The sequence below is a fragment of the Squalius cephalus genome, assembly GCF_949319135.1.
Source record: "Squalius cephalus genome assembly, chromosome: 13".
NCBI classification, from domain to species: Eukaryota; Metazoa; Chordata; class Actinopteri; order Cypriniformes; family Leuciscidae; genus Squalius; species Squalius cephalus.
Window position 1 is genome coordinate 20,538,794 of NC_137134.1, and position 15,271 is coordinate 20,554,064.

Genomic DNA, 15,271 nt, shown 5'->3' on the forward strand with positions numbered 1-15,271 from the left:
GTGCTTTCACATAGGCTATATATGACACGATTGCAGAAAGCAAATGATCCACAGCTGTATTCCACAAACACAAGGTTTAATAATTTTATTTTTTTTTTATCCAAATGTTGTTACTGAAAATGTTTTTTCAGCATTGTGATTCTCTTTGTACACAGTACAGTTAGGTACAATCTTTCATAGACCATCATGCAACACGCCGGACGTTTCGTTACTGAATGAATCCGTGTTTTCTTAACAAATCAAGTGAGTGGTTTTAGTTTAATATTTAGAGTATCATCTTGAGAATTTTTTTTTGTTGTTTCTCTGATGTTCCTGTTCTCTTCACCCATTAAAGTATTTGTCCACCGTAATGCCAAGGTCCACGGTGTCTGTCATCTTCATCTTTTACGAAAATAAGCAAATTATTTTAACAAGTTTGCAAACCCTTTTGCGTGATTTCTTTATAAAGAATTGAGGGGGAGTTAATATTGTTTGAAAGTTTGGTAACACTATTTTAAGGTGACGCAGTTACACGTTACTACAAATACTTATATAGGCTATATATTATATATACTATAATAGGCTACTAACAGTAAATTATGCATAATTACAACTACAAGTAACTAAACCTAAACCAAACCCTAACTCTCTATAGTAAATACATAAAGTAAATTAATATTACTCAGTATGAGTATAAGTACAATGTAACTACATCACCTTAAAATAAAGTTTAATCGAAAGTTTGATCAGATATCTTTGATAGATGTTATTTAGAAAAGAAAGTGTAACTATCGCAAATTTTTGCAGTAATTTCTTTCTCAAAAGACTTTTCCGATTAACTAAAATGAATTGTTGAGAAAGGGACTTAATATCTTTCTGAAAATTTGAATCTCTATGCAATGAAAATATATTTTAAATTTGTTCATGATAGGGTGCTCATACATTGTCAGCTTGCAGTTCATTTATAAAAAGTGCTGGAACTTGACCAAAATGCATTTCTAACAGCCTAGGGTCTCCTTAATACAACAAATATGAAGTTAAATGGAAAATCTCAGCTTTTTATCTTGTAAACTGTGAAGTCTCAAAGGCACTTTATGGTGATGGAGTGCTTTTAAAAGTGAATATGTCTATGAAAGATTGTACAATGAGCCCGTGTATGGAAGGCCAATAGGGCCAAAACGTTTGAATAATATCACTTTAAAAAATGATAAGCAGAAAGGTAAGTGAAGCTGAGATACTACCAGAAGACATAAATATACAGACAAAAGCTGAATTAGCGTTACTGTTTATTGAAACAACGAAAGGTGTGAATCAAATGAAACATGGACCAAGAACCATATGTTTACTGTCAGAGAGTTACTAGACAGACGACATCAGCAGGCTGGAACAGATGAACCAACAATAAACCAGACGCAACGTCTTCCGTCCTGTACATTACAATATAAAAACACCTGGAACCATCTGTAGAAACCCACAGGACAGCATTATCAATTCATATTAAACTGACATCTCTTTCATAATTTGTATAATTAGTTTGGCATTTTTAAATCACAGTTTCAAAAATGACAAAATAGAAGACAAGAATTTTTTTTATATCAGTGTAAATATGGTGATTCGTTAGCGTGAATAAGAGCCATGCAGATTATTCAAATCCGCTTGGTGAAATACAACACGTATAGGAAAACTATTAATATGGACATCCTGACAAATAGCAGATGAAATTGATTGCAGGTGTACACTTTGACTCCATATGGCTTTTAAGACGCTCGGACATCTTGACATCTTAACAAGTTTGTGATTTCTGCATGGCATCGGTCACTGAATCGCTCATGTATACCAGTTAAATAACATAAAATAAACAATATGTGCAGCTTGGCATGAATATCGTGTGGCCATCGCAACGTGAAAGCTTTGCGTCGCCTGATGAATTACGTGCGAGTCCGTCTATGAATAGTCTACAGCAATGGAAAACTACGAGAATGGACGGAAAGGGAATGTCACGGGGTGCTTGTTTCCGTACACGGTCTATATTTTCTGTGCTTTTCGGTATTTGACATTTATAAAGAGGACATTCATATTCAAAATCGTAAAAAATAATGGAACACTTTCCTTTCAGAACTGTACAAGATTAAAATAAAAATCAACATTTAGTTATACATATTTATATGACAAAACTGTTACATTTATTATTTCTATATAGAAAAACAAAAAAAACTTTTTTTTGTACTTTTAATGGTAAGCAGAATGCAGTATTCCCTCTGAGAAAAGCAAAACAAAACAATTAGACTCTTTGATCTGACGGTCTAAAGGTCATAGTTTATGTACTTGCATGCTAGAACTGACAGTTTGCGAACACAAACTCAATCCACAGAAGTGGATAACGGGGTGAACATGGGTAAAAGTAATAATTATTACTCTGGTACTTGTTAATATCCACTAGGTGGCATCGCAAGCAAAGGAAACTGTAACAGTAGTAAGTGCATCTGGTTTGTTCAAGTCCTTCATTAGTCCATGCGAGGGAATACTGCATTGCAATGTTGTGTTGCTAGTAGTGTTCATTAGAGAGCTTGTTTTCTACTCCGATTGGCCAAGTGGAAGGGTCACGCTCCTCTACCCTTCGGTTAAGCCCTTGGCGAGTCCTACTGCCCCTCTTTGGGTGAGGATGGTGACTGGTTACCGGAGGAATTCTTGAGGTTGCCCAGTGTTTTAGTGAACCAGGAGTTTTTGGCAGCTTGAACCTCAGTCATCAAAACGCCCCTCTGATGCTCCAGCTCCTGGTACACATTAACAAATTGTATTTAAGTTACTGTAAACTGACATGGCTGTAAACTGCTAAGTAATATTTACATTTGTTAGCGGAGTTTCTTTGGTAAGATAAGACAGCGGCAAAAAAAATCTAAGTAGGCAAGGATAAAGTCAAAGTTTTGAGAGTATTATATCTCATTTGTAATAGTTTGAAAATTAAGTCAAAAAGACAAAAATAGTCAAAATTATGAGATAAAAGCAAAAGTTTGTGAGCAAAGTCAATGAAAGTAAAGCAAAATTACATGGAAAAAGTCGTAACATTATGAGATTTAAGTCAAAATGATGTGAATAAAGTCGTAACATTATGAGATTTAAGTCAAAGTTATGTGAAACATTATGAGATTTAGGTCAAAATTATGTGAAACATTATGAGATTTAGGTCAAAATTACATGAACAAAGTTGTAACATTATGAGATTTAAGTCAAAATTATGAGAACAAAGTCGTAACATTATGAGATTTAAGTCAAAATTATGAGAACAAAGTCGTAACATTATGAGATTTAAGTCACAATTATGTGAACAAAGTTGTAACATTATGAGATTTAACTCGAAATTATGAGAACAAAGTCGTAACATTATGAGATTTAACTCGAAATTGAGAACAAAGTCGTAACATTGTGAGATTTAACTCAAAATTACATGAACAAAGTTGAAACATTATGAGATTTAAGTAATTTTTTTTTAACAAAGTCGTAACTATGAGATTTGAGTCAAAATTATGAGAACAAAGTCGTAACTATGAGATTTGAGTCAAAATTATGAGAACAAAGTCGTAACTATGAGATTTAACTCAAAATTACATGAACAAAGTTGAAACATTATGAGATTTAAGTCAAAATGATGTGAATAAAGTCGTAACATTATGAGATTTAAGTCAAAGTTATGTGAAACATTATGAGATTTAGGTCAAAATTATGTGAAACATTATGAGATTTAGGTCAAAATTACATGAACAAAGTTGTAACATTATGAGATTTAAGTCAAAATTATGAGAACAAAGTCGTAACATTATGAGATTTAAGTCAAAATTATGAGAACAAAGTCGTAACATTATGAGATTTAAGTCACAATTATGTGAACAAAGTTGTAACATTATGAGATTTAACTCGAAATTATGAGAACAAAGTCGTAACATTATGAGATTTAACTCGAAATTGAGAACAAAGTCGTAACATTGTGAGATTTAACTCAAAATTACATGAACAAAGTTGAAACATTATGAGATTTAAGTAATTTTTTTTTAACAAAGTCGTAACTATGAGATTTGAGTCAAAATTATGAGAACAAAGTCGTAACTATGAGATTTGAGTCAAAATTATGAGAACAAAGTCGTAACTATGAGATTTAACTCAAAATTACATGAACAAAGTTGAAACATTATGAGATTTAAGTCAAAATTATGAGAACAAAGTCGTAACATTATGAGATTTAAGTCAAAATTATGAGAACAGTCGTAACATTATGAGATTTAAGTCAAAATTATGTTAACAAAGTTGTAACATTATGAGATTTAACTCGAAATTATGAGAACAAAGTCGTAACATTATGAGATTTAACTCGAAATTACATGAACAAAGTTGAAACATTATGAGATTTAAGTAATTTTTTTTTAACAAAGTCGTAACTATGAGATTTGAGTCAAAATTATGTGAACAGTTGTAACATTATGAGATTTAAGTCAAAATGATGTGAATAAAGTCGCAACTGAGATTGTCAAAATTGCGTGAACAAAGTTAACAGGTAAAAAACAAAAAAACAATCACAGGTTAGTCAAAATTCTGAAAATAAATTGTAAAATTCAATAAAAGTCAAAATGATGTGAATCAAGATGTAACACTGAAATTTTAGAAGTAATACTTAGAAAATAAAGCTTACATTTTGAGCATAAAGTCAGAACTACAAAGTTGGAATATGAGAAGTCATAAGAAAATCAATATTAAAGTGACGTATTCAAAACACAACTATTCTCAGAATGTTACAAATAGTAATGTTATGACTTTATTATGTAATGTTAACCTGGCACTAAAATGTAGTGAGATACAACTATATCTATAAAACACTGATTTCAAATATGTTTATTGTAAACTAAGTAGCTAATCCCAAATCTCCCTATAAACAGATAAAAGTTGATTTTGACCTGCAGCTTGATTGTGTAGATCTATCGTCACCGCTATGGTGTTATATATGCCGTGACGACTGACCTGGATCTTGCACTTGGCCTCCACCAGCTGGAGTTTGGTTTGCGCCAGCTCTAGCTCTAGCTCTCTCAGCTGGGCCTTGAGCGAGTCCTTCTCCTCATCCACGTCCGTGTCCCGGTTGTCCTGACTCACCGCAGGGATCTGCAGGGGTCCGTCTTTGCTGAACACTTCCCTACAGCGCTCACACGCCATCACTTTAGCCTGGGAGAACAAGAGATACTGATCGTCACATACTCAACAGACTACATTAGAGCACTCAAAGACTAGTTACCCACCTTAACTATATCCAGTTCTTCTTTTGTGGACGCCTGCTGTTTCTCCAGCCTCGTACTCAACTGGGAACATATCTAACACAAACAAAAGACCATATTTCAGATCTTATTATACTCTATCCATCACAATAAATACTAAAAAAAGAAATGTATTAAAGGACCTGAAGATGTTATTTTAGTATCATTGAGATACTATTATAGTTTTTATTTCTAGCTTGTATTCCTTTTTTGTAATATTTTCTATTTTCATTTTCCAATTTCGATTTAGTTTTAGAAGTTTTAGCCTTTTTTGTTGTTTTTAATAATTTTTTGATTTATTTCTATAAAGTTTTTATTTCAGTTAAATAAATCATCAAGTTAAATAAATCAAAAAAAATTCTTGGCAAGCAACTAACTGAAATAAAATAAGTTTATATTTTAACATTTTATCTCAGTCATGTTGTTTTAGTGTTATTTGGATTTTTGTTATATTTTTTACTAGTTTGAAAGTTTTTTTTTTCTTTTTTTTCATATTTTCCATTTTCATTTGAAATTTAAGTTTTTGTAATTTTTGGGTCAGGACCCACCCCATCTGAGGGTTGCCCCCCCTAAAAATATCATTAAAAACCATGCTGTGTATTGTAAATAATATAATGATATATACTTAAATCGTTTGTATTGTTTTACTACGTACACAATTATTTTAAGTTCAGAAACATTTTGAGTCCATTTTAGTCGATGATGATAAATGATGATATCCGATGTATTTTTCCATGAGTCCGCTATGTTGGCTTAGTATATAAAGTTAAATTAAATGGAAATTAGATGTTTCCTTGGCTGAAATAAAAGTAGTTTACATTTTTTAAACATTTTATTTCAGTGAGTATTATTTTAGTACCATTGAGATACTAATATATTTTTATTAATATTTTGAAATACCATTGATCCCATGATTCCATTTTCATTTTAATTCCATTTTTAGTAATTTTGTTGTTTTTGTCATTTTTATTTCAATATTCTTTTTTCTTTTTCAGTTAACATTTATTTTATTTCAAGGAACAATTTTTTAAATGCGTTAACTATAATCCCACTGCCCTGAAGTGAGGGGTGAACTTAGAGGATTATGGGATTTCTAGATATGTATGGGACACTCGAGCACACCTGTTTATACTCTGCTATGATAGCTGTGGTCTTCTTGATCTCTAACTCTGCTTTCTCCAGCTCTCTCCTGAACACTTCCTTCAGCTGAAAAGCAAAAACAGTCTCGTTCATGTCTGTAGCAGTTAAGTTTCATACTTCATAGCGTCAGAGACATTTAGATTCCTCGATCCTCGTACCTGTGCCGTCTCCTCCTCTTGTCTTCTCTTCTCCTCCTCGGTCTCTACCAGACGTTGTTTAGTGTTGAGCAGTTCTTTGTTCAAAACATCAGCTTTGTCCTCGGCCTGAGAATGCAGCACTTTTAAACACGCATGATCTAAACAAAAGCCAAATGTATAGTGTGTTAACTTGTGTAGAAATACCTGGTCCAGGTCATTCCTCAGTGCTATCTTGCTGGTCACCAGTTCATGGGCAAGATCATCGTTCTCCTGCTCCAGACGCATGCTGGCCTCCTGCAGTCGCCGGTTTTCTCTCTGCAGGGACACACACGCAGTTCATTTATTACTTTATGGAGGAGAACTCGTGCAGGTTAACAGACGGAGACTGAAAAGACTGCGAGGCTAGCTTTGCACAAGCTACAGACTCAAATTTCACAAGCACTCACATGTAAGCATTACAAATGTGTATGAAAGTACATGATTGGGTAAACTGCAACGTTTTGCAATACATGAAAGCAACAAATTAAAAAGACATATACTAATTTTGCCACAAAAATTCTCCTGTTTCAATATTTTTGACAGTTACTTATTTTTTATCAGCACAGAGCATAATATATATATATATATATATAAGATTTTTTTTAACTGTTTTTATACTTCTTTATTTCCTATTATTATCTTATAGTAAAAAAAAATATATATATATAGTAGTATAAGACTACAATATCATAAAAAATTATAGATGGGTAACAAATTAAGATAATTATAGGAAATAAAGAAGTATAAAAACAGTAAAATAATTCTAAAATAAAAAATCTTCTAAAATAATAAAAGATTGTAATAACAGTTAAAAAATAAATTAATAAATAATAAAACAATTATATATATATATATATATATATATATATATATATATATAAACATATTGAGTACATAAAGTAACATAACTAAATAAATAGATAAATTATATAAAATTATAAAAGATTATTATAATACATTTTTTTTAATTAATAATAGCAAATAAATAAATAGTAGCACAAATATATAAATTACTAAAAGACTAATAATAGTAAAAAATCAAGTAATTAATAGGCAAATAAATAAAGATAATAACAGTAAAAAAGTGCATAAAATAGTAGAAGATTATAATTATAAAACATAGATAGACAAATAATATAATAATGGCAAATAAAGATAACAATAGAAAAATTGTTTGCCATTGTAAAAAACTAAATATAGTAATAAGTTAAGATAACTGCAAATAATAATAATAAAAAAATTGGGGATTATAATAATACTACAAAGATGATAAACAAGTAATTAATAAAGATAATAATAGCATGATTACAAAAATTATAATTAAAAATATATAAAATGGTAAATGAAACGGCTCACATAGAATCTGCAATAGTAATTTCGTCAGAAATTGAATGCATTCATGCATGTTTGTATATTAAATATTCCAAAAATGTTTTAATTTGAATTATATTCCACATAACTCATAATTCAGTAGACTATCCCCCCCAAATAAAATCAGGAAACACAAAAAGCTGCACATTGACTACAAAACTTGACACTATAGGAGACTAGGAGCCATATGTAAAGAAACTTGAATCACATGCTGATCTAGGAACAGTTTTTCACATCCAGTCTTGAGAAATCACACTAAATGACCACAGTGTGACTTCTGCATTGCCTGATTAGAGAGCTGGCGTTGTCACAGGGAGTCTCCCACTGCCTCACATGACACACATTTCCTTATCAGGAAGGGGAAAGCTGTCATCTGACTTCCATTTACAAACACACACACACACACACACATTGCTGGTTAGGTTGTGCACAGCAGTTAATGTAACATGGAAGGCTTGAGGTCATCATTTCAAACGGATCAGAGAAACAAACACACACGCAGGCAGATGTTAGTAGCCAATGAGCGCTGGTGGGCTGAAGGCTTACCTGCACCGTCGACCCCAACACAGTGAACACTACACCCACTAGAACAAGAACCGCAGAGGCCTTCCCCATCCAGCACCGCTCGAAACATACAACACCGCCTGTCCATGCTCCACCCCCCGCCACAGATCATTGGTTAAATGGGTGAGTGAGGGAATCTCATTGGTTAGATGGGTGAGTGAGGGAGAGGGTAAACAGGAAGTGACAGCAAGGAAACCACTGAGTAATGTTGCTTCCTTTAATAGCATGCTTGGCTTTTCAACACTGCACGTTGCTTGTGAAAGCACACATTCATACAAATATTAAAAAAAAAGTTATACATATTGCTTAGGATTACACTTTTTTATAGAATAGAAGCTTAAAAAAATTACAAAAATAATACATTCAAATACTGTAAATGCGGTCAATTTAAATAAAAAAGCATTTTTTTGTGCCTTTTAAACATTTCAGTTAATGTAAACATGAGACTTAAATGTGCCAACAAAAACACAAAAGCTATGTCACAGCTTTTTTTTTTTTTAAATGTATGATAAAAAAATAAACAAGGCACTTAAATAAAAAAATATCACTTTTTCCTTCATTTAAATGCTCAAAAAATAAATTAAAATATTTGGTGTACAAAACTAGAATCTACAATGCGAATGTTTGGCGAGTGTTTAGCTCTTTTTCCCTGCGACGTACAGCGTCTGTGGTTTCCAGTGCAGCCCGCTACACAGTCCTGAACTGAGACAGAGTGAGACGAAGATGAAGATGAACGTAGGAGGTGAGGATGAGGACTGGAGGAGGGGAGGCTAAATCAGGTTCCTGCTTACCTGATATCTGTCTATTGGGTCTTCCTGCTGCAGCTGGTTCTCTTTCAGAGACTGATACTCCTTCTCGAACTTCTTCAGCTTCTTTGTCGGCACCTAAGAAAGACAAGAAATCAGAGATCAGGTTTGTGAAACGTACAATATCTCACAAAAAACATACAGAAATATGTTGTTTAATACCTTTTAAATAGGTCAAAGCGCCCCCCACCAAAGAATGTATACACAATTACATACGCATTTACCATTAAAGGGATAGTTCACTCAAAAATGAAAATTCTGTCTTTACTCACTCACCCTCATGTCGTTCCAAACCCGTAAGACTATCGTTCATCTTCAGAACACAGATGAAGAATTTTTTGATGAAATTTCTGTCCCTCCATTGACAGTCTACGCAACTAACACTTTCAAGTCCCAGAAAGATAGTAAAGACATCATAAAAGTAATCCATCTGACTCCAGTGGTTCAATGGATTACTGTTATGATGTCTTTATCTTTCTGGGGCTTGAAAGTGGTACAGTGGTGTAGTTGCGTAGGCTGTCAATGGAGGGACCGAAATCTCTCAGATTTCATGAAAAATATCTTCTTTTGTGTTTCAAAGATGAACGAAAGTCTTACAGGTTTGGAACGACATGAGGATGAATAATGAATGACAGAATTTTCATTTTTGGGTGAACTTAACTATGCCTCACTGTAAACCCGAGTAAGTTAGCAGAACTCAAAAAAATTAAGGCAATCGATTGCCTAAATTTTTTTAAGTTTTGAAATTCAAAGTTTAAGTAAGCAGAACTGGCAGATTTTAAGTTTGTACTTAAACATTTCAAGTTAAGAACAATTAAAATCAGAGTATACTATTTCATACATTTAACTTAAAACCTTCATGTAATCTCAATGTGAACACTTTCATATATATTATATCAAGTATATTTAATTTAATTTTAATTCATTATACTACAGGGCTTTTGAATGCTTGGTTCTGACTTGTTTACAACGTTTAAGGTGTGCACTTTTTCAATTTTCAGGGAAACGCACGGCTAAAGTAGTTGCAGGCAGGTCTTTACAGCCTACAGAACCAAAACCCACAACGACACTGACCGAGCAAAAAAATATAGTAAACAATAGGGTAAAAAAACGACAAACTATTTTCATGTTTTTTTGCCACAAAATTACATTTTATTATATGCGGAAAGCACATTCTCTCTTTCTCACGCTCTCTCAAACGCACACACATACAGTACAGTAACTTAAAAAATATAAAAAATATATCAAAATGTACAAAATATATAAAGATATTCACTACTATAAAGTAAAATTCTAAGTAAAAAGATACTATTATTTACAGGGCAGGACATTACTTAAAATATCAAGAGTACAAAATAAAAGGGAGGGAGGTCAAACTTACAAGATAAAGCATTTATATATATAAATATATAAACATGTTTCATTATTATCAATGTTGCAAACATTAGTGCTGCTTAATATTTTGTGGAAACCGTGATAAACTACCATTTCTTTTTTTTTAAAGACATTTTATTCAGCAAGGGTGGATTAAATTGATCAAAAGTGACAGTAAAGATATTTATGATGTTACAAAAAGATTTATATTTCAAATAAATGATTCCCTTTCAAACTTTCTAAATCAAAGAATTCTGAAAGAATTTCCACAAAAATGTTAAGCAGCAAAAACACGGATAATAGGAACCATTAATTAATAAATCAGTATCAATAATAATTGAGCACCAAATCAGCATATTAGAATGATTTTTGAAGGATCATGCGACACTTTTGTCTGGAGTAATGGCTAATATATAATTTTTCCACATCCAGTATTTGGTAAGACACTAATCGACAAACAACGTGCAGCATTATGAGCTTCAAAAACAAAATGATGCTCTTTCTACACTCCCTTAAAAAGCAAAACCATCTCAGGAGCCTTTAAAAGCGCAGCGCTCCTGTCTGTTGCTATGGCAGCATAGCCGGAGTTAGCATGGAGTCTCTGAGGGTGGAGCGCGCTGGCTCAGTGAAGCCAGTCCTGAGGGGATCTCTTCATCCGGGTTTACTCGCTGCTTTACTGCAGGGGACTTTGTTTATTACAGTCTTCATTCAGCAGGTCTGGGATCAGTTTTCATAAAGCCTTTCATAATTGGCTACTTCATTTGAGTTTGAAACTGCTCACACACAAAGCAGAAATGTGTACTGCCACCACAACAGCATTTTGAGGGCAAACAAACAGACGTTTGGAGTTTCCACAAAACATGCTTGCAAAACGTGTAGCATATCAACGCAGTTCGCACTAGGGAAAGTCATTTCGAATCTCCATGTTTCCGCTTTATTCAGGTCCAAAAAACACAAAAGGAGCCTTTTTCTCTAATCTCTATCTGCATCACTTCTGCTGAACAGCAGCTCATTGTTGACCATCATCCGTGATACCATACAGTGTGTTTGACCTCTGACCTCAGGATGAGGGTCGCCGGAGCACCAAACTATTGCACCACTTGTGTTATCAACGAAGCCACAATGGCACTCAAGGCTTTTTTTGGCGGGGGGAAAGCAGTTGTAACGATGACAAGTCAAAAGCTTGCGCTTGAGTAAGCTGACTTCTCCTTTTGGGAAAAAAGCTTTCAAACAGCCACCTTTGCCTTTCTACTCCAGCACAAAGTGTCCGTTGTACTGTTCGGAGGAATGTGAACATGATACAAACTCTTCAGAACAGAGTCAACTAGGAGGATAAGCAAACAATTGATTCATAATATCAGGACAGCAAAGGAAAAGAGACAGAAAAAGAGAAAGGAGGGGTTTTGGGTGGATGCTCTAGGGAACTGGGTTAGTGCTAGGCCAGTACTAGGTCATTCTGGGTGGTTGCCTGGGCCTCACTATGTGTTTTCTAGGGAGCTTTGCTAGTAGTCCAAGTCTAAAGAGCCCATCTCAAAATCTCTATGATATTATGGTGTCTAGATATCTCGTAAACTCGTTTTCTCTCTATTTTAACAAAAATATGAAATACACAAGGTATGTGCCAAAGTTTAATACTTATGGTTGGCTTAGGGACGCTTGCCTTAGAGAAAGAGAGGAGTAAAAAGGAACAAGCAGCAGCCTATTAATCTGACAGTCAGTGGTGCAGATAAGAGGCCGGGCATCATTAGATGAAGAGATGTTAGACGAACACGCAGTCCGGATGTGCTGTGTACAGCCACAGACCACAGAATGACATGTTGAAATGGCACAACCAACATGGACGTCAAGTTCTCAGCACAAATGTTCATTCGGTTTAACACTCACAGCCTTATACATACGGAAAGTTTGTCAGGGAGATTTCACCTCAACAAACGTGGTTGGTGTAAATGACGAGTTTATATATACACCTACACAGGTATGAATGAGTAGCTGATCTCCATTTTCCATTCAAGTTGACATAAAGAGCACATGTTAGTGACTTCCCACCAGTACATAGTGCAAAACCGTTGCTGTGGCAGTTTTTAGTATAAGTTCTTGCTGTTACAAACAAAGCAAGAACTGCAAAGCTTAATTTTGGTTTACTGGAATTTATTAAACCAATGCATTTGCACGGACAATGTTTGAATATTTGGGTCACTAGGCTCATCTGAGTATTCAAAACATCTACTTGAGAGGAAAAAAAAAGTCACAAAATGCAAAATTGCATTAGGTCGAAAGACATTCGCTTGCTCCTGAACACAGCCATGTGTTACCAACACACACACACGCACACACAGTACTTTCAACTGCAAGTTGGCATTCCTTGGAATAAGAAGATAATGGGGAAAATTGTACAGCCTTGTAATTTCATTACAGGACATTTCTCACCGAGCGGAAAGCCTGAGACAGTATCAGCTCTACAAGAAAAAGGCTTGTACAACAAAACTAGATGGCATTCTTGCTGCCAAATAATTTTTAGAAAGAAAAAAACAGTAAAAAGTCATTTGAGTGAGACTTACCACCGGTTTGGGTTTGGAGTTGGCCACCAGACTGGCATAGAAATCCTCTTCATTAATCTGATTGATAACGTGAGCGTCGTAAGCGACTGTTATCGACACTTCCTGCATCATTTTGGCAAAGTTTCTGCGAGGAGCACTGAGCGAGACAGGTGAGCTTCGAGAAACGAAGGAGGGAGGGAGGAAGGAAGGAGGAGGAGAGAGCTGACAAGTCTGCCGAGACCGGGACCAGTTGACAAGTTTTTTTACGGGTGAAAGCCAGCCCCTTGAGGCGGGAAATAAATGCAGGGGGGATGAACCATAGAGGAACACGCACTCACAAAAACACACCTGGTTTTGTCTTCCAAGGATTGTGTATTTCGCTCAGTTCCTTCAAAGCGATGAAGCTCTGTGCTCGTCCACAGACTCTAAATTGCAAGTTATGCAGGCACGACTCTTACCGCCACGGTCTCATGGGTAACGGTGGTTACCACTGGAAATATGAAGAGCGAGGTAAGCGGAAAAGGTTGAAAGGCAGGGGGAATTTGGGTTTGTCAGACAAACCACAACGGGGTCTTCTAACTCCCCTGGTAGTTCTCGCTTTATCTTCTCATCTGACTGTCTAACGGGTCTCGTTTATTCTCCCAAGAAGAACTGAAGCCGGTCTGTTCCTGGTTTAATAAGTATCCAAGCGCAAACATCTACAAGCCAAAGACTCGAGATTGCATGTACCGGAGTTCTCCAAGGCTGATTCCTCTAAGCCGTTTCCAGTCTCCTTTCGATTAAGTCCCCTTTCAATAAGCAAGAGGATGTGAAATTTGGAATTTGGCTCGTAATCCGCGGAGGGGGAAGTTCATACAGCTTGTGCTTTCGACGGGAGCAGGTGCCTTTGAATTCCATCACTCTGTAAGCGTATTACCCGGCGACTTGATCCTCTTTAAATTCACACCACTTCAAACAGAAACGACCGCTTTGCATTTCCTCTTCTTACACATGTGATTGGAAATGGTCGTGATCACGGGTGGATGAAGTAATCTGTGCACAGCCTCATGGTTTATCTGTGTGCAGTGTCTGGTGTCCAGGTCTGATATGGAGATAACAGGCTTCACAAGGCTTCCTGTCCTTGCACATAATCTCCTCCCTCCTAGCCGTATCATAAAAAAACATCCAGACGACATCCCAGTGGCAGAATCTTCCAGAAACCAACAAGATCAGTGTAAAAAGAGGGACGGTAAGTATAAAAATAACAGTTTTGAGGTGGAATGGCAGTCTAAACGTTGTTTATTCGCCCACTCCAGCGCTGATTTTGGATGAAACACCTCATTGATCTGCTCTCCTGCTTGCCTTTCACTTTTGTTTGCAGAAGATAAAGAGGAAAGTATGACTAAGTACACATTTGCGCACACACGGGTGCCAATGAGGCGTGGTCAGCGCAGACGCTGGGAGCAATGACGGTGCAAACTCATTTACGTGGGGAAAAACGCCACTTGTCATGATGACGAGAAAATCCAGTTGCAAAATAAGAGGGATCAAACGGCTTGTGCTTATGGTCTTCTCTCGGATGAAACAAAAACAACAGACTTGAGCAAATTGCAAGTAGTCCAAACAGAGTGCATGGTGTAAATGTTTCAGGTGTAAACCCATCCTTCTAGTTAGGGAGTGGAAGAAATGTGACTCAAGGGTGCATGTAGGTGGGTGTGGACTTTAGGGAGTTGAAAGTGCCATACAGGGGAAAACAAAGGATAGTAATCCTAAAGACTCTGGTGTAAAATGAAGCTGGTCTCTCTTCGCTGAATCATTTGTAAGCTGATGAATGCACCTGTTACATCACCTCACTCAGATGCTGGTTTCCCACAGAGTGCATTTGACTCTCTGGTTTCTCATTTCTCTCTCGCTGTGTCCTAAATTCTGCCAAATATAGCAGAGAATATAGCAGAGCACATGATATACAGATTTACTATGTACATCATATGTAAAAGTTATATTTTACATAAAAGTTATATTTTTATGACCAGTAAGATTGTTTTGTTTTT

General features: G+C 35.3%; 1 protein-coding gene across 9 annotated transcripts in view; it reads right to left on the reverse strand.

Annotated features, from left to right (window-relative positions):
* Positions 1-1,236: 1,236 nt before the first annotated feature.
* The window catches only part of rabgap1l (RAB GTPase activating protein 1-like), an 80,204-nt gene continuing 66,169 nt past the window's right edge, over positions 1,237-15,271 (reverse strand). For 3 of the 9 annotated variants that reach the window (XM_079889764.1, XM_079889763.1, XM_079889767.1), the window contains 7 exons: positions 9,316-9,408; positions 6,755-6,865; positions 6,572-6,676; positions 6,396-6,479; positions 5,259-5,330; positions 4,987-5,184; positions 1,237-2,753 (listed from right to left, as the gene is read on the reverse strand). In XM_079889764.1, coding sequence (XP_079745890.1) covers positions 2,619-2,753; positions 4,987-5,184; positions 5,259-5,330; positions 6,396-6,479; positions 6,572-6,676; positions 6,755-6,865; positions 9,316-9,408 — 798 coding nt within the window. In that variant the 3' untranslated portion in view covers positions 1,237-2,618. Of the gene's footprint in view, positions 2,754-4,986; positions 5,185-5,258; positions 5,331-6,395; positions 6,480-6,571; positions 6,677-6,754; positions 6,866-8,506; positions 9,227-9,315; positions 9,409-13,262; positions 14,305-15,271 lie in introns of those variants that run through there. The other 6 variants (XM_079889766.1, XM_079889765.1, XM_079889768.1 and 3 more) reach the window with 5 other exon arrangements.